Raw genomic sequence first — 21,472 nt, 5'->3', positions numbered from 1 at the left:
AAGTGGTGTATTTAATCGTATTGGAATGCTTAAGGACAAAGAATAATTGAGTATTATTTCTATAGAAATGCCCACTTAAATGTCTGGCAAACTCACAAGGTGGCTCGCTTGACAGGCAGCTCGTAACCGTGATCAAGCTTAATAATGCCGATCAATCTACTAGAGTTGTTATACTTTTGTGTAGTAAAGAGCTGACACCAATGTTAGTTGATTTACAAAAATATATCTTAGCGATTCTTAGATAGGACAACAAATAAACTACACTCTATCGCATATGAACGTGTCATGCCACTATTTTATTTACACGCATTTATTCGCATCCTTTTTTGTTTTATATTCATAGTACATTTTAAATAATAGCAAATAGTTTTGTTATTCATAATTAACAGAAACAATAATTCTGTCTGTTTTCGTACTGCAGTATAACGATGGCTAGTCTACAGCATTCTCACTTCCTCACCGATCATACAGTCTTTGTTTTTCTTGAATTTGGACGTTAGTTTTTTTTTATTTGTATTACTACTTTCGTACGTATATCCTAAATACATAGTAACTGTAATTGTAATGTCCTGAAAACACTAACTCATAATTAAACCTACATCAATGAAGGAGTGTCGTATCGATACTACAGCTGTTTGAGGAATAATTACTTATAAACTAGTCTAGAAGAGATCCACAGCAATGTAATGCCATGGAGTGTATGTTAGCTATCACTTTGTATATCTAACAATTGGAAGGGGGGGGGGGGGGGGGGGGAATCTGTTAGTGATCAAAAATTGTGATTTAGATATTCAGTTTGCTCTAGGAAATTCGAAAGTTTAGTAATTTATTTATTGTTATTAATGCATTGTACAGATACTTTTAACTCTCGTGAACATTGTACAATATCATTGCATTGTATTAAGCTACGCGATGGAGACAAAGAATTAAAAATATTAAAAAAAATTATTTTTTGTCTTTATTCCGACATTCCAAGATAAGCTGGGCTTGGCCGCACTGCTGAAATGTAATTGATAGGAATTATTTCAATCTGGATCAATAGACATTGAAAACTAACTAGAAAAATCAAAAATAGATGGGATAAATAGTCTCTTAATAATTCTTGTCTTTTCTCGTCCTAAGCGCGTCGTTAATTTTACTTAGGATAGATCATTTCGCAAACTTAGTCCCAGGCCTTCAGTTTTCTCTGTGTCCTTGGAATTCCAATATTGTGACATACGGGAACAGTACCAATGTTATAGTCCAAGCTCTATACTTCATCTACTCGAGCTTTTTTTCCCACTTGAATACGGATCCTTTCTTTTGTATAGAAGTATATATTAAAACATAGACATAGCCGTCCATGTAACGGAAAAAACTGTGATAATCTCCTCCTTAATAGTAGATAGGACAGGATCCAGAAAGTTGTACAGGCTTGACTCAACTGTCATATGTTAGAGCTTTATCTTAGAAACCTTATCTTTAAATAAGCAGCAACTTTCTTCTCCCAGTATTTTGCGATCTTTTACCTGAAAATTAACTTTATAGATAGCATATACTTTGATCTATAATTGTACTATGCTGCCTTGTTTAATTTCATCCAGTCGATCGGTGAGGTCTTCGCGCAGATCTTCGTAGACTGTAGTGAGTCCTTCGTCTTGAAAAGCCTCAGGTTCAAGTCCAAGGGACAATGCGATGTGCAGCTTAGCCTTTTGGAAGGTGGCATTGAGTTTTTCCTGTATAACATTGATGCACATTGAGGTAAGGGCCAGCCCAAACAGTAGATAGACAAAAGTTGCCATCATCGACAAAGGATGCTCGGGAACATAGTCGCCAAAACCTATCGTCGACATCGACACGAAAATAAAATAGAATGATTCGAACCAGGTCCAATCATGGAATATGGAAAACACCACCTGTTCAAATGAAATTAGGTTGATCGTTAGTAACCAAAAAAATGTTCACCTATATTTTTTCACGAATACATCTAAAGAATCAATTATTAGTACAATCAGTATCGGCAGATTTGGATGGGCGAACAGCAATAGAACACGCCTCACTAACCGATCCGCAAAGCATGTAGACAAATAAGAAAGCCACGACAAGTGTCACAGGTATATGCGGTTCTGGCAGTTCTCGTGAAGCTCGCCTAGGTCGCCTGGAATCGATCCCCCTTCGAGGCGCAACGAACGACGCGTCAGATGTTCCAGGTGGTCTGTTTCTTTGTGGGTTGCCAACGACAGATCTGTCATCTTGTAAGACTGGAGTATCATCCGGTCGTTGGTGTTTTCTGCCAATATGACCCAACTGGTTTTCTTCAACTTGGAGGTCAAACCGCGGCAAGCGAGCTACCCATGGAAGGAGAAACTGAAATCGGGAATTAAAAAAAATCGTCTTTTCGATATGCTCAAATCATTACGCTATAGCAATGGATGTAGATAAATCATTACAACGCTAATGCAGTTATACGTGATACTGTTTATATGTTTATATTATTAATAGACCAAATGAAATAGCTAGAAGATATGAATAAATAAATGTCTATGGCTATATAGATTTAAAGCGAAGGATTATGAGGGACTCTTTTCTGCCAGCCAATGACAAAACTGGGTCCGCTTCAGTCTGGTGGAGTTGGTGGGATGGCTGGTGTTATGGCCAAAGTCGCAAAAGAGTTCCTCGAACGATTAGTTGATTAGGGATCACCCTTAGTGGTGTTCGATAAGAGGAAGCCGTACCGATAGGCTAAAAAACGCGAGTGGCTTGAACGAAGTAACTGCCAGACAAGGTTGTGAGGCAGGTACATAGATTTTTACAAACAGCAGTCCAAGCTTGATATAATTTTAAGATTTGTGCAGAGGAGACGCGTGGGAAAATTTTGAGGTAAAACTCTTCGAACGCTACATTCCGGAAAGAGCAAATTCGCCTGGTCAGGAAATCTAGGTTAAATAAAATAATTTGGCTTGGATAGAAAAATCTTAGCTGGACAATAGAACTTGGGGGTGAGGCACGTGCCTAGGTACGTGGGCGTGACGTGTCAGCCCGCGGAAAAAGGCCACGGAAGTACGTCCTTTTCTGCTCCATCAACAAAAGATCTGCAAAAGCTACTGGAGAAAGGTGATTGTGGACCCTACTGGGCAAGCAGAACAGCCCAAGTGATTATGAATACTACAGGGACAACAAAATACATATAATATTTTGTGGGCCTGTTGCCGCGGGCTCATGAAAGGCACCCTTACCCATGTCGAAACCCAGAAGCCGTCCGACTAGTTAGTCGGCTTCAAAAACGGTTTCGTTCGACACGCCCATGAAGAGATTGCGAAAAGGTCTGGAGAGCGCAGTGTGAAATTGGATATACTGGGCGCCAAAGGATACCAGCCGCGGGATGCGGACATCTTGCCAGGTAAGAGTGAGCAAGTTGTGTTAGATCAAATAGTATAACTGAAATACGTGAATAAAAACACTTCTACGGTTATACAAGCGAGGAGCGAGTTGTGGTCGTGTGAACTGTTCATTTGGTCATCGATAGCTAACAGCAAGGCTAAGACATTATATATATATATATATGTATGTATACATATATACGCATATTTGTATTCCTTAACCGAATAAGTCACTATAAGGAACACATACTGCCATTACTTTCAAACCGCTGCGATCGAAGTGAGTCCCAATGATGACACAGCGAAAAGCGCGTTTGCCTGCTAAATTTAAGAGATGTGTGGCCTGAGTTGGAATCCTAACGTAAACACATGGTTCATTTCGTGCTGGAAGCCAGCGGTCTGATGAGATTTCTAACGGCGGTGCTGCATGTAAAACTTAAAATATTTAGCCATAGAAATGAACGTATGGCGTCTATTAAAATAGTAGATCTTTGCACATTACAATAAATATTATTTAAACCAGTTAAATAATTTGTATTGATTGCACAGGATAGGAACGTACAATCCAATACATTTAACACTAATTACATAGGAATTCAATAAATTATTATAATAATTGCATAGGATAGTAGCAAAAAAACCCACGCTGTTATATGTACGAACAACTCTATTAATGATGTGAAATACAGTGAACTAAACTGCGTGCTATCAATGCCTAACCCAGTGTTTTTGTGGAGGCTGAAACCTTATAGAAATTATGGAGAATCCTTTACCACAAATTTTAAATGAAGTTTTTCTTAGCGCTTGTTAGTTTTGTATTGGGTCTTACTGGTCAAGATTTTTCCATGTAAATTTAATAATGCAATAAATGAAAATCGACTTTTGCTTCGAGAGAAAGAATATGACCTTCAACACCAAAGAAGCTGCGTACGCTGTCTGAAAGCATACGATCTATTTGCTATGTAAAACACCCAATGAAAGAATAGGGAGAGCAGGGCAGAACATCTGTGCATATTCTGACAATAGCATCATGGGTGCAAATCGTTGGTGCTAACACCTTATTGAAGCAGAAACAGCGTATTGCATATATGTGTATGCTTATGACAGTGGGTAATGATATATATATATATATATATATGGCTAAAACAAATGATTTTATTTATTGAAAACGTGATTATTTATTTTTTACAATTTCAACAACATTTAGCATTCCCATAAGATCGGGCACAAAACCACTAATCTGATTGTCCAATTCTGTTCACCAGTATCTAACCAGTAACCCGTTGTACTACAGAAAAGACAAAATAGCCAAAAATTACAACGAAGTATAACTAACTGCCGATTACCGAGACAGTACACTTCTAGGAAATCTTAGTGAGTAAAGCAATCACACATAACTTCATAGCTATTTACAAATATCTGTAACGTGATCTTCGTAACTTTCGGCAGGAAAAAGACGTTTTTCTTTTTTCGATAGTTGGACAGATACGGGCGCGTGATACACCTGCTGCTGGTAAATTTGTCACTACTGCGATTGCTAATTTAGAAGCACAATAACATCACATTTTCGAGCGAGAAGGGTCGCGAGTGATTGGCATCTTAGGTGCACCTTTTTCCTCAGTCTGAAATCGTCGTTTATTGAGTAGATATGAAAATCCCAACTGTGAATGCACACCACGTCACATTGTCGTTCATTACGAAGTTGCTCGTGGGTGTGCAGAAGCCAAGCGATGAACTCTTGCCAACTGTCACAGTGCAATTTGGGATTAAACTCAAGAATCGACACATTGGTGGGACATACGGTGTTATGATATACCCGTCCAGTGTACAAACCCGCTACTTTTAGTTTATTGTAGAAATCGAGACCAGATACTAGGTGGACTTCTTCATCAGCTGGCCGTTGTGTGAGATCCTTTATCGTGGTTACTCCTTCACGTTGAAGGTGATGGCGCTTACTAACGGGAAGTAAAAAATGGCAGAGGTCTTGTCGGGATGTCATTTTTTTATATTCCTGGTTACTTACAGATGATTGAGCTTGGCCTCTTAGAGTGTCCTGCTTAAGCCATCCAATCGGTTTTTTTCAATAAACTATGCAATTCTATTTACCATAAAGCATCAAGTACCAACTCATGCCGTTTGTATTCATTTGAGAACCACCGCCTTCAATATTTCGCGACAAGTTTTCAAAAGAATTCTTCTGGATCAAACGCAGTATCGTCAGGTCGGGGTGTCAAAGCCTGACAGAGTATCTCTTTAAGAACACCTGAAGCTTCGTTTGGCTGAAGCGGGTTGAAGCCCGAAAGATGCTGGGGGCGGCCTATCGTTGGAACTGCATTAGAGTTCAGCTTGATAGATCCCACCCGTTGCAATTCCGATTGATCAAAATGCTGTGAACACAGCCTGTATCGCTGATAGATGTCTTCGGGCAAATCAGGTAGCCCACAAAACACTAACCATTGACGTCGTCGAACAGGATCTTTAGGGAAACGATGCAGGATCGCCCCGCGACATCCAGGTAGACAGCATCGAACCGAGGACGCTCCCGTGATTAGCGCGTTGATGTCATTTTGTGACAACTCTGCGGACAATGCGGTTGCAAAAGATGGAGAACCATTTCGACGGAACGCTCCGTCCGCCATTAGCGACATCCGACGTCTAATAAGGCAAGAAAGGCACACTGAAAGGCTCTACCGCCCTAGGCATTACCAGCGCTGATTACCCGTGTATTTCTCTTAATTCTTCATCTGTCAGTTAACACGGTACGCGAAAAATACGGGATTATCTTTTGACGGTTGTTAGAATGTAACCTCTCTCACAGAAGCTCAAGCACTAATCCCTCTCCAATGTATAATTTGCGAAAAAAACCGTTCGTTATCGTATAAAAGCCGTCGGTAAAAGCAGTACCGTCACGCCAGCTGTTTAGATTGCCTGCCGTAGATGGCGAGAAACAGAAGCCCGCGAAATTTGAAGACACCGCAGAAACGCCACTGGATATGTTCTTCGTATTTCACGTCTAGTACTTATTCCGTTCGACATTACTTTAGCTGGCTGACTTCTAGTATGAAAAGTCCATCCAAAAAATCCAAACTACAACAAGTTTCAATCAACACTTAATTGACAGTAAATGCCCCTATGGCAAACGTATGCTGTTATTAAGAAAAGCACCTGGATATTGAAAAATATCTATAAAATCCCTATATAGGCTTGTTTCAGTCTCATTCAATTATTCTTACAAAAGTACTATACGGACTTTGTACCCCCTGGGCAAATATACTTGCCCATAAAGGGAAAAGCGTGCTTTTTACACCTTACAGAATAATGTTAACTTGGTTGATTTTAAAGCTAAGCCAGGAAATTGCTAATAATTTCTTGAGTATATGCACATATATATACTTGCGAAAACTGCGCGAACGAGTATACTAAACTTGTGTTGTATAACAGACTATTTCCACACTATAATATACTTTGGAGGCAGCTATTAGATCATAAAAATGGGCAGGAAGCTAGCCGTTACTGGACTTTTTATATCTATAGAGGAAAAATGAAGTGGGTTTAGTAGGAAACCAAACACCTTTATATGTTGTCGAAACTCTATCCATCTGTCTGTTTGTCCAACCCAAATCAAGCCCATAAAGAATTCGGGCTAGGCTTCGGTATTTAATCTCATTCGGATTAGGCTTAATATTTAATAGGTCGCTAGAGTTTGATCTTAAAAGGAGCTGCGACTAAGATAGAGCAAATTGTATGAACACTTCTTTCCTCTAAATAGTAAAATTTTGTTTTCCCCGTAAAACGTAATGTTAATTTGAGCAAGCTGAAAATAAAGGTTGATCTTGAAAAGGTTTTTACGTATTCAAGCTTTCCAAAATGAACGAAACATCAGATTTGAAAAGAAATTGTCAATTTTTAACCTTCTGCAATTTAGTTGTGTAATGAATGACATTTGTGCCGAAACGGTTAATAGTTAATAGCCGACATGTGAACCATCTCAACTAATTTTTTCAAGCGAGCGAACACTTTTTCCAGGAACAAATTCTTTTTCCTGTAGTGGTGCTGTGATGCCAATTTAGTCAATTTTCAAAACAGCTTATAACATTTGATTCTGCAGATATGATTCACATTTATTCATTGGATGGATACTTTCTTCTGAGTGATAGGATTCATTGAAGTAGAAGGACACGATAAATGAAACAAGGTATTGATGTTATAACACCGTTGCAACGAGAAGGTGAAAATATTTGTACAGAAGCACGGGATTATGCTTAGGTAAGATCCCACGATGGCGCTACATGCACAACAGAAAGTTGGTTAGTTAAGAAAAATTTCTACAGTTTCATATTGATAATTTTGGAATTTAGTTCAGTTATTTCTTCAAGCAGTGAAATACACTTAATGAGTTGACGTATCGATTGCGCTAAAGTAAAGGGATTACTACGATATTTTACTAAGAAAGCAGGGTAATTCCAGCAAAGTAATTAATTATTGTTGGAAGAAAACAATAGAAGGTCACTGACTCCAAATAATAACTGATTAAAGCAAAAAACGTGATTACTCAAACCATAGAGTTGCAGTGGAATAACAGGATTCCAGGACGCAACTGGATATATTTAGTTTATGTATGGAATAGAGCAATATCTTACTATAGGGGTCAAATGCAACAAAAATATCAAATAGGCTGTTGAGAGAACTGCAGCTTCACAGCGGGACTGTCAGAACGTTCCAATAGTAAAACGGGGTGCGTGAAGCCGAATAATTGCGACGGAATAAATGTCTTTGATAAACTGGTTGAAATAGATTTGCTTTAGTGGGATAGCCACAACAGAATATTGAAACTGGTTCTACAGAATTTTAGCTACTTAAAATTCAACGGGATAATTGCAAAGGTGTAGGCTGCAATCGAGCTTCAATTCCGTAAACCAAATATTTCGGTCATGATGTTTTTCTTTCTATTTTTGAAATAACCTTTTTGAGTTATTACGGCCCAGTATTTTTATGTATATCTATGGGAAGGCTGTAGAGGCTAATATGAACAAAATTATGGTGAGGTTACGAAAAATAAGTCTCTTGTGACAAAATGGCAACCAATATTCACACGCACGCCTATTAACGGATACGGGCTTATCTTGATACCAACCGAAAGTCATCGCCGGTCTAAATCGAAGTACTATGTATGTTTCCATACATATCCCTAAAATGGTCATTTGGGCACCAAAGTCAAACGTGACATCTATTTGTCTCATGTAGCAAAAGGGGTGGAAATATATTCCGAGGAAACTTTAAACGGTCCTTTGAGCTAATTTTTAATCCATATCAATAAGAAAGTTAAAACGGCTGATATGGCAAACTTATCTTGTTATACCTAAAATCCATGTTCCGGCATGAACAGGGTTCGAAGATAAATTTGATGACTGTTTTTCTTATTCTGACACTGAGATAGAAGCATGGGTATCTATGCGCGGAGTGTATTCCTTGGCACCAATCGAAAGTTGTCGATTAGCTGAAGTATTATATATTTCATGTTCCTATACCTAAATTTTAGATTTACCATTTGATGGGTGAATATTTAGCGTGATGTTTTATGTAGGACCGGTGTTTTTACCATCAATCCAAAGACCCCAGTGAACTGAGCCAAAATACTACACATTGTCCTCTACCTGAAATTGATGCTTAAGCGCGAAAAAGGCCATTATTCCGACAAATTGTATCAAATGAAATTAGCTAAATCGAGACAGGCGCAGAACAAAGCTTTCCAGTCTGAACAAAGCGTGCCAAAGTGCCACGCCAAGTACATAACACCATCGTGAAGAACTGCTATTGCGAAAGATATGTATTTTAGAGAAATTACTTTTCTCTAGGCGATTTCATCATACAATAACATGAACTCCTCTAAAGATTGAGAAGTGTCAGTTAGTCTATTCTAATCCTTTAAAAATGTTGATCACTATATTGGTTTATCCTGTATGTATTAATCGAAGCTCTAGCATTATTGTAGCTCCTCCCAATATTAATGTTCTGGTTGCGCATAAAGCTAATCAATGTGTTACCTGCTGCTACTACTAATAATAATGGCAATGAAAAAATGATAATGACGTCCCTTGTATATATAATATATCTAGGTCCGTTCGTTTATTCAAAGAGATAAACATTCAAATGTACATTGCTATGTATTAGTCTTATCTTGGCGTCATATTATCACGTCAGACGTTCTCCGTAGCGGCACTCACGACGCAAACGATTCTCTCGTGCCTATAATGGTAGCTGCTGTGGTAACGATCTCCTCGAAAACCACCCGTCGTTAAAATAAGCGTAATCACATTCTTCGTATACTACCGACCGTAGAGCTCTCACTCGTAGAAATCGAAATAGGCTCGAGGGAGTCAGGAGTTCAGTTTAGTTCAGTTTTGGTTCCAATGAGAGTCCCTGCTAGCACTTTCAAACTTCATTTGCCCTACCCAACTTTCGCTTATAAACAGCATGCTAATCAGCGGCTCTATTTTGTTAATTTTCATTTCTTTTACATTTCACTCTATTCGGTAATGAGTGAAATATGCATCTAGCATCGTACCAGTCATTCGTAAGCGAGTTGATGATTGAGTATAATACACTATTTATCGTCGTTTCATAGTTTCAGAGAAAGCCATTCTCAGTGACGTCTCTTTTTGAACGATGTGTAAGCGACAATTGCCAACCCCAGGACTTTCGTTCTGTTTCATTTATCGGCATTTTGCTAATGTTGTCGATATTTATGGTAATGTAACGTTATATTTATTTGGCCATGTACAAGGTTCATGACGTGAAGCACAATTTTGCCTTGCTCTTATGACCGACATGTTGCTCAGAAGGTGTTGGTTCTTTTCAAAGTTTCTTAGCGTTACCCAGCATCTCGCCGATAATAGACCAACCGACCGCGATACATAATGTTTCTCCACAATACCGAATGGTCTGAAATGTTTATATGTTTTTTATAGATGTATAGAGACTTTCACTTGTCTGCGATTTTCTCCATTCGCATACATCCAATGTATACGGTGGACTATATTTATTCATCTTTTCATATAAATAGACGGTAATATTAAGAAATATATTTGGAGCAGAAACTCATCCGCCGTAGATCCTTTCACTAGGGCACACCTTATATAGAAGTTACTTAACTCTCCCGTTAAAATTCATGATATAACCTTTTCCAGCTACTTTTGCTTGAACGCTTTCCATACCAGACATACTAGTCGGTCTTTGTGATAGCGCCACTTAAACTAATGCTTAACGCTAAAATCTGACGTAGAACTCAAAACATTTATATAAGACATACGAGTCACTCAACTTCAAAGCAGGCCAACTTTATATTTGAATTATGCGCCGTAACGTACGCAAAATAAACCGTTAACGACTACTCACTAATCCAATGCAGTCTCTATTGTTGTTCATAGTTCATATACGCTACTAATAACGCTTTTGTAGATTTTACAAACAGCTTCTCAGTGACAGACTATGTGCCACTTCTACAAAAGCATATGACACTGAAATGAGCATTTCACTTCTTAAAGGTATTCACGTGTTATATAAACTAAATATTTTACGATATGATAATATGATCAGTCAAGCTATTTATTGCCACTATAAAGATAAAGTAGTTATTTTACGATAACTTACTAGCTTAATTCAAGTACAACGAAATAGGTATTATATCGTAACCACGGAAAAATACAGAAAAATGCACTAAAATCAAATACCTTGAAATTTCAGCTAAAATCAATATTTTAAATGAATATGCGCTACAAAATTCTAGATTCATTGTAGGATTTAGACCTTAGGGTACTTGTAGCACGTAACTAATATTTTTGAAAACTAGAACATTTTTCCTTGCTTACACTAAATGTCTTTTCACGCACATAAAACTCTGTATAGTTACGATGTCCTGTGTTTTAGGTGAAATGGGGTATTAATTCCAGCGGTATTAATATTGGTTTAGCAGGTAGCAATAAAATGAACGGGGGTTGAGTTTCGATATATATAAATTATTGTGCTGCGCATTCGGGTTGTTCTTTAAACCTCGTTAACTTGTTTTAGTTAATGTACATATATTTGGCTTAACTCACGTTGCTGCGGTTTTCTGAATTAAACAAATCATAAAGGCGTTACTACGAATGGTAAGTCAAGAATGGCGAATGCGCATTAAGGGTGCGTCGGACGAGCAAAAGGCAAATTTCATAAAATACATACTGAATAAGGAAAACTAATTGCTATACAAGACGTCGCCGTTACAAAGCCGATGCAGCCGTTTCCTGTTGTGCTCCATAATGTTCAGAGAAATGTGCCACACAGAATGTCAACGAAACAAACTTCTCCAACGGAAACTGAATCTTTTCGAACAGTTTCAATAGTCCTAGAGTCGACTTTGAAGCTAACAACAGTAAGTGCGTAAGCCCTTACGAGAAACAGGACAGGGTTGGCATTCTGCAGCAAGGCACTGTCAATAATCAATGCAAGCCGCCACGGGGCCTACAGGCCCTCCTCATTTACAAGTTCTCCCTAAACCTCGTGTTTCGTTTTGATGCTGTTAATGACCCTAGCCACATACAGGGATGCAATAGTGTGTTATGGTGATGTATTTCTATACACACCCATGGTTTTTTTGGTTTACAATGTGGGTGTGTGTGTCACAGTGTGTGTAAAAACCGTGTCGCTGAAGCGGCTTCTCTCTGTTCCGCTTCGGGTGCCTGTGTGTGCATAAGGTTGGCTGAATCAAATCACCAAAGAGCATCGGGGTTGTCCTTTTGGGGCACTTCAATGAGGCGTGGCTTGTCGATGACCTTGGCGGTACGCTGGCCTTTTTCAACGATGCCAATAATCCATGCTGGATAGTGTTCCTGTTTTTCTATCTCCCTGCAAAAGGTGGCGGCTTTTTCCCGCGGCAGCGCAATCAGCAGCCCTCCACTTTGCTCGGGGCATGTGCCCTGCGAAATGGGAAACTCAGCAGCCAGATTCTTGGCAATCAGCGGTAGCTTCGCGATCACGGGTAGGTTGTGAATAGCAAACGCTACATCGTTTTTCTGTACAGCAGCCAGCTCTTGAGCAGCCTTCAAAATGCCCACTTCGCTGAGGTCGGTGCAAGCGTGTGCACCATACTTCATCATCAATTTTGCGGCTGTTTTGTTTAGCCGCACCATGAGATCGTTAGCGCGGGCAAACGCTTTTCGGACATCAGCCTCGTTTAGGTAATACTTTATACGATTCCAACGGTCGGGTATCTCCATCCACTGGTAGACCGAGGTGGCCACACTGCTGCCTAGGGGCTTCGTAAGCACAAGTACGTCGCCAGCAACGGCATTATCCGGAACGAGGATCTCCTCGTTATAACAAACAGTAGCAGCCAATCCGCCACATGTCATCCACGGGTTGAGTGTCGCTTGACAGCCGTTAACGTTCACACCTGCTAGATACGCTTGATCCTTGAAGCCTTTTGTAATATAGTTGATTATAACTTCTTGTTCCTTCTCCGTCATTTTGTTGCTTATGTTTAACATTAAGCTAAGCGTATCGACCTCAACAATGCCGTACTTATACAGATGCGACAGTACTGCCGTACATGCCACCTTGCCCATAACGTATGGGTCGTCCATGGTACCAACGTTACGGGCCAGTGATTGAACAAGTACGCTATCAGGATTACGCGTCGGTGAAATCGTTACTTCCATCCCGGATCCGATTCGAGGTACACCAAGATGCATGTACGATGTTGAGAGATTTTGCATGTCTAGGTTTAGCATAAGTGCGCCAAGCGCCTCTTGACCCAACTTGCTTTCCTGCCGGGGTTCGGCGAAGTTCGATAACCGAAAACTAGAGTCAAGACCGCATGCTACCGGGTCAAACCGAGTGTAGGAATTTCCTCCGTGACTGTTCTCGAGTTCAAGTTTGACAGCGTGCTGTACAGCAGTTGCCGTCTGTCCTTGAGCCTGTTGATGTTGCTGCTGCTGTTGTTGTGCTTGTTGTTGCTGTGCCTGCTGCTGTTGTTGGTGAGCGCTGAGCGCATTTGCCGGCTGCAGGGTGATGAGGTCTGAAGCCCGCGCAGGCTGCAGGGTTGTCAACTCTGGTCTTTCCTGCTGTTGATGTGTTTGGTTATTCTGTTGAGCTTGTTGTTGTTGCTGCTGTGCTTGCTGTTGTTGTTGTACATGATTTTGCTGTTGCTGCTGATGTTGTTGCTGCTGCTGTTGTTGTTGTTGAATAGACTGAATATGGCCACCACCACTAGTCATTTGTTGAAGAACCTGTTGGCTGACTATTGGCTGCTGTGCAGTCTGATGAATTTGGTAACTAACTGGCTGCTGATGATGAAGCTGGGTTGGATGTTTGAGCTGATCAGAGCTCGAGCTGACCACCGCGCTGGACGTCTGTTGACCGGTAAGATTTCGAACAACCTGCGTCATATCTGGCAGACTGTGCATATTCCTAGCCATGTGTTGTGTCATCGTGCGAGCAATTTGCTGCGGCGTCATGTTGCGCGATATCTGCGAATGCGGCTGAATTGTCGACATATTGGTGAAGTCCAGCGCAGAGGTGATAAATGCTCGGCTCTCATGCGGATGCCGGTTGTTCATGACGCTAAGCGGGTTAGCGCCGCGTGCGCGGAGGCGTCGCTGAATGGAAACCGGGCTAGAACCCCGGGATGCGAGCTGACGCCGCCAAAAAAATACGCACCACACGCACACACCCAAAATAAACCTATAATACACAGAAACGAAGAACGAAAGAGTCGAATTTATCCCGAGTTGCTCCTACACAGCAAGCCGTAACTGAGGACAGTGCATTTGTCTAACGACAGGATCGAATAGGCTCTTTTTTTGGAAGCAAAATATGTTATGTTGCCTCGATAGGCACTGAACACTACCACTTTTTGACAGCGAACACTCTCCGCACAAGGTAACATCACCTCCTTGCTCGTCCGATGAAAACAACGATTGTGAGCTAAGGACTAGATGGCCAAGTGAGCCGCTACAATGAGCCACACTGTCGGGCTTGCTACGCCTGTCAACCTAAGTTTTACAAATATAATTTGTACTTGATTTAGCTAGGATAGCATCCTCAATCACAGCTGTAATTTTGATATATGCTAGTTGAGTTAAAGTTGGCCTTCAGCGGCCGAAATTGAAAGTGGTGGAACTGCTGCTCTTGCTGGTATAGCGCATCTAGTCTACATCAGAAGCAAACAACGCGATCGCTCTGAAAAGTAGATTGTTGGTTCTTAGCTGCTCGAAGGGCTGAACCTACGATTTCAAGCTTTTTGAAATATTTGTAGTAGTATCGATGTTATTGCATTTGTTTGTGACAATTCGTAGAAAATTCATTTTCCAGAGATGTTTCTAATTTGGAAACAATGTTAATAGCTGCTAACGCTTGCTTTCAAATGATTGTCTCCACTGTTCGTCGTCTTCATTTTAAATGTTGCGCTTAATGTATGCAAAGCCAAACTGCGGAAAACAGCTCGTGACCGTCTGCTGTCATTTGGTGAACTTTGCACATAGTTGATGAAGCCCATCTTATGAACATAGCGTTCAACATACATCTACTGAATTGTCTATGATTCATTGGAAATTTTTAAGTATTTCTTGACGTATGTGACATAAATATTGATTAAAATATATATATATATATATATATATACATATATATATATATTAAATTATTTCTGCAAAAAATGTTAACCGAAACTGGCGTAAATTGCTGTTTTGTTTTTTAAAATGCATGTGTATGTTGCTACTCAGTTTTCCGTGCGATTTCAAAAACATCCAGTGTAATTATTTTTCTCGATAAGTGGAGTAAGATTGTTTGGCTCGGTGTAATCCAATCAATCATTAAACACAGGGCTCTTTATAAATAGCATTACTATAGCAATAAGATTTTTCTGAGATTACCATACCATTTACGGTATTCTCGTAAATAATTTAATGATTTAGGAGACAACTAATAAATGGAAAATTTAGTTTCGTAATGACTCCCTTTACGAGCCTTGAATCTTTAGGGATGTCAAGCTCTTTTTCAACCAAGCGAATTCATAGTTTGACTTTAGACATCTTTCGTATAGGTTTTCTTAAGATACTTCGCATTTACAAAAAATACAGTTTCGAAAATTTTTCGTAGAAGATTGGCACTGATAAGGATGACACTAATCTAATATGGCTATACGCTGTAAAATGTTTTTGAAATAATGATAATTTTCGCTGAAATATAATAGATTATACACACCTTACTTGTCAGGTTTTGAATGCATGGCATGCGTAAAATTTATATATATATATATATATATATAGACAACTTCTGATAAAATACCTCTCATAATGAGTTATTTCTGTTTCAGTCGAATGGCTGTTATAAGATGAACCTCCATGTATTTAATTATTCAAAGTCAATCGAACAGTGCTGTCCACCGCTGAACCTCCTCATCCCTAGCCAACAACAAGACGCTTAGAAACAAATATTCCTTCTGAAGTTGGTTGTGAACGTCAATGATGCGACTGCAAACCTAGTTGCACCCGCCAATGACTACCCGTGTCTTCTCAACAGGCCTATCTAGGCCATGATTTGTCAATTGCATTGTAAATTGTTAAGTTCTGTGTGTTAAAGGTTTCGTGACACCACAGCTAACCTTGTGTCATGAATGTTGCTGTTAAATTACAGAGCGCGTTTAAAAAGAATAAAGTATCATTCTACAGTTTCGATTTTGGTACTAACTATCCACTATGGTAGCAATTATATTATATAGCGGAAGCTTTTTTGTGCCAAAAACCTTTATGTTACGAGGGTGTGTTGAACATTTAATTTGTTACTATTGCTACTGTTTCAACTGGGATCGTGCTGATTACCAATGCTCGGTAAAATTAAGGCTGGCCCCCATTTTTTACAGAAAAAAGGTCTAAGCTTATTTCTAGAACATTACGATTTATATATATAAAACTCTAATATTTCTAATAACGACATCATGATATGACGAAAACACTTACGACCCCTAAAACTTAACCAACCCAGAACGTTAAATGTGTTTCAAACGTTATAAACAATCATATAGCTTCGACATGTTAAGCTTAAGAGTCAAACCTGCTTTAAATACACCGCGCTTGAATATCGAAGTACAAACAAGAAGTAAAACAAAAATTGTTTTAATTTTTAAGTTTTTCATAAATTGAACCCCAGTGCAACACATTGCTGGCCGGATGGAGAGCGGGTAAATAGCTCTGATGTTATTCGAGATCAATAAAAATCTTTTATGCATTTCACTAAGAGAGTATTTTGATCGTCTGAGCGGAGGGCGGCACAATCCACACAACATAGCCATACTCCAAAGTGCCTATTTTATAACTTAATTTAAAATACAAGATAACTAAAACCAGATAGAACCAGTGCCATAGGATCGTATTATACGGTATAATATACAATAGACGAAGCTAATTCCCTTGCAACGCAAAAATATCTACAAGAAAAACGCTGAACATTTTAAAACTAGATACACCCACTAAGCTCGAGGTACGTCCGTGCCCAATTTAATTGGCTTTCAGTGTCACACCGTAATGAAAAGCGTTTTCTATTTTTTAGTTGGGTGGTCATGCTTATCTGGTTTATGTTCAGATGCGATGCATCATATACGTCAGTGCCAAGGCAAAATCAAACTGGGTCTTCTGTCTAAAACCTACGACTAGTACCTACGCATATGATTTATAAATGCAACGGAAATTTTTCTATATTATAAACAGTGAGATATCCGTTAAGCAAGTATTTGTTATTAAGCAATATATGCTAAATGTGGTCTTTGGGTCAGCTATTACATTCTTTCAAAGCCTACGCAGATGTTACGTAGAATTGACGACAGTTCCCTTCACTGCTGAGTTCCTAAGCGTAAGTTTTATTTGGTCATTTACTACCATACTTTTGATTATATATGAACCTTCGAAATTTATGGCATGCTTAATATCTACTATCTTAAGATACACCTGTTTTTCATCTGTCTTAGAGAAAAAAATAAATTCATTTGTATTCTCAGGATTTGCCTGTGCGTGATTGATACACACCAAAAGACCCATTTGAAGCATGGTGTGTTCAGTCTAGTGTACTGATGCCCAATTTATCGGCAGAGATCAACTATCATAGATATTTCAAACATGCTCGTTTCAGTAGATGACCCTTAGTAAAAGCCGGATAAACTGATTTCAAAATTCAGTCTGTCAATGTGATTTGTGGCAGGTAATCAGGCGAATATGCAAATCATTGGATTTCGATTATGTATGAGAAATTCGAAATGTATGAAAAAGTTGCACATGTTGCTAGCATAGATCATACTGATCCTTTCAACGAGCAATTTGTGCGACGCAGAATTGATTATATATAATGGAAATGCTTATTTAGGACGAAACTGACCGAAAAATACCACAGATCGGCTAAACAAATTAAGCTTCAGGAGGGCGGAAGGAATGTAGTGATGGGATCATGATTATTCATCATTTTGGGAGTTTGAGGCTGAATAGTCAAAAACTTTGGGAGTGTGGGACTACTATACAGACTAATTATTTGAAAAAGAGCCATAGTAGATCCCCTTCAACGGTCATAAATAATATATGAGACAAAAAATATTATTAAAAAAAAAAAAGGAATACCTGTCTTGGCGTTTTGGTGGCAGCTTGGCTTTTCTGCCGTATGTATCGTACTTCATCGGTTTCTACACATCGTTGAATAAATCGGAACGCCAACTTCATCAGCCGCGTGAAAAGTTTGCCTAGGTCTGCAAGTACGGTGAGCAGTAATGGAATACCAATCGAAGCGTAGACTATGGTTAAAAGCCGACCACCGGCCGTGCTCGGAGCGATGTTACCATAACCTAAACAGAAATGCGGTCAAAAGTAAAGACAATAATTGCAGAATTTAAGCTTCGCACGAAACTTTTTCACAACATATTGTTAAAACATCAGAACCAAGAGGCTTTCACGCATTGACTCGTGTGGTGACGGGACAACCCGGGTACAGCATCCGTACATTTTTAATTATGGACACCCACGCAGATCGGTTCATGAATCTCTTTCTAGTATATGGTGCGTACTTTGCGTACCTACATGGCCGACTAAACATTGTCTTGTCACTATTTCCAGTTCAATATTTTTAGCTCAGATTTATAAGGTCTAAACCCGGGCTCAAACCCGAACTTGTTGCAGTTGTACCACGGGTCTGTAACCCCGCATCGTTCGAGTCAGCTATTTTTAGCCCTATTGCTATTAAGTTATTGAATCAATTGTTTTTACCGTGACATTTTTTTACATACAAACTTTTACTGGTTTAACAGCGTAAAATAAAAATCGTGGAATCGTACAAATTTCGCGATAGCTTAAAACATAGGGTCAGAGAACACTAAATGATATGAAGATACTGAAGTTATTTATTTTTATAGGATGTTATATTACACATACTTTGCTCTAGCCATAACGTTTAAACTGTTCTGAAGGACATTCACGTCGCCCCTAAAACGTTTTGAATACGACCCCTAATAAGAACGAGAATATTTAGATATAGCTGGCTAGGGAGTCAAGTGCTGTAGCACAATATGTATCCCGTTCCTTGTCAGCATGTTCTCTGAAGAGACAAACTGAAAACTATTATTCTGTGACAATCAATAATGTTCACTTTAGTCATTTATATTAGAACTATGCTATAATAACTCCTATGGAAAACAAGGGTTGGCTCCTTGCAAAAACAACGACAGTATAACAGTACGTCTTCATTTTCTGTGTAATATTACAAGCCTATTTGTTATCTTCTTTGATTTTTTCCAGGAATAACAGTATATTTGGCATATTTTGCTTACGTAGAAAAAGCGTACTACAATCTTCCCTGCCCCAAACTTTCTAATGAAAAAATCGTCATAGCTAAGGAATGGGTATTCTGTACAATGGAATTGACGTGTCAGGACAGAGACTGTTGTAACAAAAATAGATGAAGCCTTGAGTTTGACCGCAAACACGGGAGATGCTAAGACAAAATGAATTTTGCAATAAGCAATTAATTATTATTTTCAAAATAGGTTACATTTATGTGCCTTGATGAATGTTTCTCGTCTTATGTCGGCTAGTGCCTTCAACCATTGTCTTGTTTGGTCATGCGCCTACGAAACTAGTACTGTTTATGTTACTAAAATAACACAATTATTCCGTTTTTTATGAAAGAAAATGCATTTGCAACACTATTTATATTAAAAGAAAATCTTTATAGAATAAAAATAGTAGCAGTACACTCAACTACAGATGGGAGATTTGTAAAATATGAATCTAACGATTACGTAGCTCTGCATAACAGACAAAATATTTGGATTTTTGAGGAAATCATTTTACGCAATGGAGTTGAATATGGTGATGTATTCGATTGGTCGCGGAAAACGGTTAAAAGTTTCTGGAAACTATTGGTATTTTTTGCATATTTGATATGTTTCCCGAGCGACCAAGTGCACATGGATATCAAAAATGAAGGTCAGCCTCACTTTGGGAGAGCGAAGTACATACATGGACAATAGTAAAAAGTACATGTGTGATAAGTACATACAGTTGTGGGCTAACGGTAGCACAGTGACAACATAATAGCAATGGAAGAATTGGATAATTGGCACATTTGTATCGGACACTTGGTACGGGATGGCAGAATGCTCAGGACTATGATTAGCATAGTGTAATATCTGAGAATAATTCGCACAAACAATTCATCAAATTAAACCCGGTGTCCCTAGGTGAAGGTAGGCGGATGTTGCTACCTGTACTGGGGTGCTGCTTATTACGGCTCAGGTCAGGCAGCGGTAACCACTCGGTCCACGTATTTAAATTTACGAAACAAGCACTTTTTTTTTAATTGTACTTTTCTATATGGTGAACGCCTATTGAGACAAGAGTTTTGAATTTCCTGCTTTGATATCTCCACAAAAATGTGTCCCCATTTAAATTGCATATTTCAGTTATGTTTTAATTTTTTAAGGCGAAGCTAAATTTATAGTTTCATTTTTTTCAACATACGGAGCTGCTTATTTTGATTTTTTACATACCTTGGAAAAGACTAGAGACTATGCATGTGTACTATAAGCTCTTTTTTTGTTGAAAATTGTTCTTCGAATCCAGATTATCAGGCTTCAGCAAAACACGGTGTGCTCGATACATCGTTCAAATCAAAAGCCACTATGTAGGATGCTCAGGGTCTGAATCAATACTTAATTGAAGTACCGATGTAAAACTCGAAACACTCCTGTATTTTGCGGGTTTTTTTTTATGTAGTTGACAACGAGTTTATGTTTTCTCGATTTTGAGTATTACAAGTGGTCGCACAAGGGTAAGCCTTTGAATCTGATATTTCGAACGCACATGTTCCGAATGTCATCAGTTAGCTTCGCACAAGATCAACAACATTAAGCTTTCTATGCTTCCCATGAACAATAAACACTTGTGTGCTGCACGATAAAGCATTGTGTCTCGTTTCGTCGTAGCCTTTTCTGATAGCGTATAAACATAGTATCGTATTGTGGTTTTCAATATAATAAAAATTCATTCGCATATGAAAGGCGCTGCACCTGATTTCAGCAATTAAATAAAGAAACTCGATTTTGGCTACCGATACGGTCTGGTAGGTTTTTTTTCTTTATTTAGTAAGATATACGGAATAAATAATAATAATACAGTCCACTATGTAAAAGCCGATTTATGCCATTTGTTAAATGTGGCATCGTTGTGCCTGTTGAATAGTCTTTTTTTGAAACAAATAGCCTCGTCTCAGGAATAAGTTGACGAACATCTACTTTCATCATGTTCATTCGTTTACCTACATCCATGTGCCTCAAGCGGGCTTAATGCTTGCATAAAACTATAGGTTTACACAAACACTGGGAATTTAATTATTTAGTATTCTCAATAGTACTTTTTCCAAAGAAGTAGCTATCAAGTCAGCAATGTGGCTACAGCTGGGAACCAGCCTTTCGTGCTACAACAACTTATTCACCTGCTTTTGTTTTAGGGGACGTCCCTTAATAGAACAACAAAACAGCGATTTGGTTTCTTCGTATCCTACTTCTATCGATACAGCGTAATGTATTACTGTAAAAAATCAAC

At 38.9% G+C, this 21,472-nt stretch overlaps 3 protein-coding genes and 1 long non-coding RNA gene across 4 annotated transcripts; 1 reads left to right on the top strand and 3 right to left on the bottom strand.

Annotated features, from left to right (window-relative positions):
- Positions 1 to 268: 268 nt before the first annotated feature.
- LOC111251305 (uncharacterized) lies at positions 269 to 5,952 on the bottom strand. The gene is made up of 3 exons (XM_022807771.2): positions 5,814 to 5,952; positions 2,044 to 2,346; positions 269 to 1,895 (listed from the first exon to the last, which is right to left on the bottom strand). The coding sequence occupies exons 1-3, from the start codon at positions 5,814 to 5,816 to the stop codon at positions 1,545 to 1,547; spliced, it is 657 nt and encodes a 218-aa protein (XP_022663506.1). The 5' UTR covers positions 5,817 to 5,952; the 3' UTR covers positions 269 to 1,544.
- LOC111251306 (uncharacterized) lies at positions 4,513 to 6,301 on the bottom strand. Its single transcript, XM_022807772.2, has one exon. The coding sequence runs from the start codon at positions 6,005 to 6,007 to the stop codon at positions 5,543 to 5,545; it is 465 nt and encodes a 154-aa protein (XP_022663507.1). The 5' UTR covers positions 6,008 to 6,301; the 3' UTR covers positions 4,513 to 5,542.
- Positions 6,302 to 9,454: 3,153 nt separating this feature from the next.
- Positions 9,455 to 18,194, bottom strand: LOC111251303 (inactive selenide, water dikinase-like protein). The gene is made up of 2 exons (XM_022807768.2): positions 17,999 to 18,194; positions 9,455 to 14,078 (listed from the first exon to the last, which is right to left on the bottom strand). The coding sequence occupies exons 1-2, from the start codon at positions 18,052 to 18,054 to the stop codon at positions 12,107 to 12,109; spliced, it is 2,028 nt and encodes a 675-aa protein (XP_022663503.1). The 5' UTR covers positions 18,055 to 18,194; the 3' UTR covers positions 9,455 to 12,106.
- On the top strand, positions 14,400 to 16,069 carry LOC147755700 (uncharacterized). The gene is made up of 2 exons (XR_015329241.1): positions 14,400 to 14,967; positions 15,712 to 16,069. It is a non-coding gene; the product is annotated as an uncharacterized LOC147755700 (long non-coding RNA).
- Positions 18,195 to 21,472: the final 3,278 nt, after the last annotated feature.

This window comes from Varroa destructor, unplaced genomic scaffold (assembly GCF_002443255.2).
Source record: "Varroa destructor unplaced genomic scaffold, Vdes_3.0 BEIS01000005.1, whole genome shotgun sequence".
Lineage (NCBI taxonomy): Eukaryota > Metazoa > Arthropoda > Arachnida > Mesostigmata > Varroidae > Varroa > Varroa destructor.
Note: the sequence above shows the minus strand (reverse complement) of the source record. Positions and strands in the feature narration are given on the sequence as shown.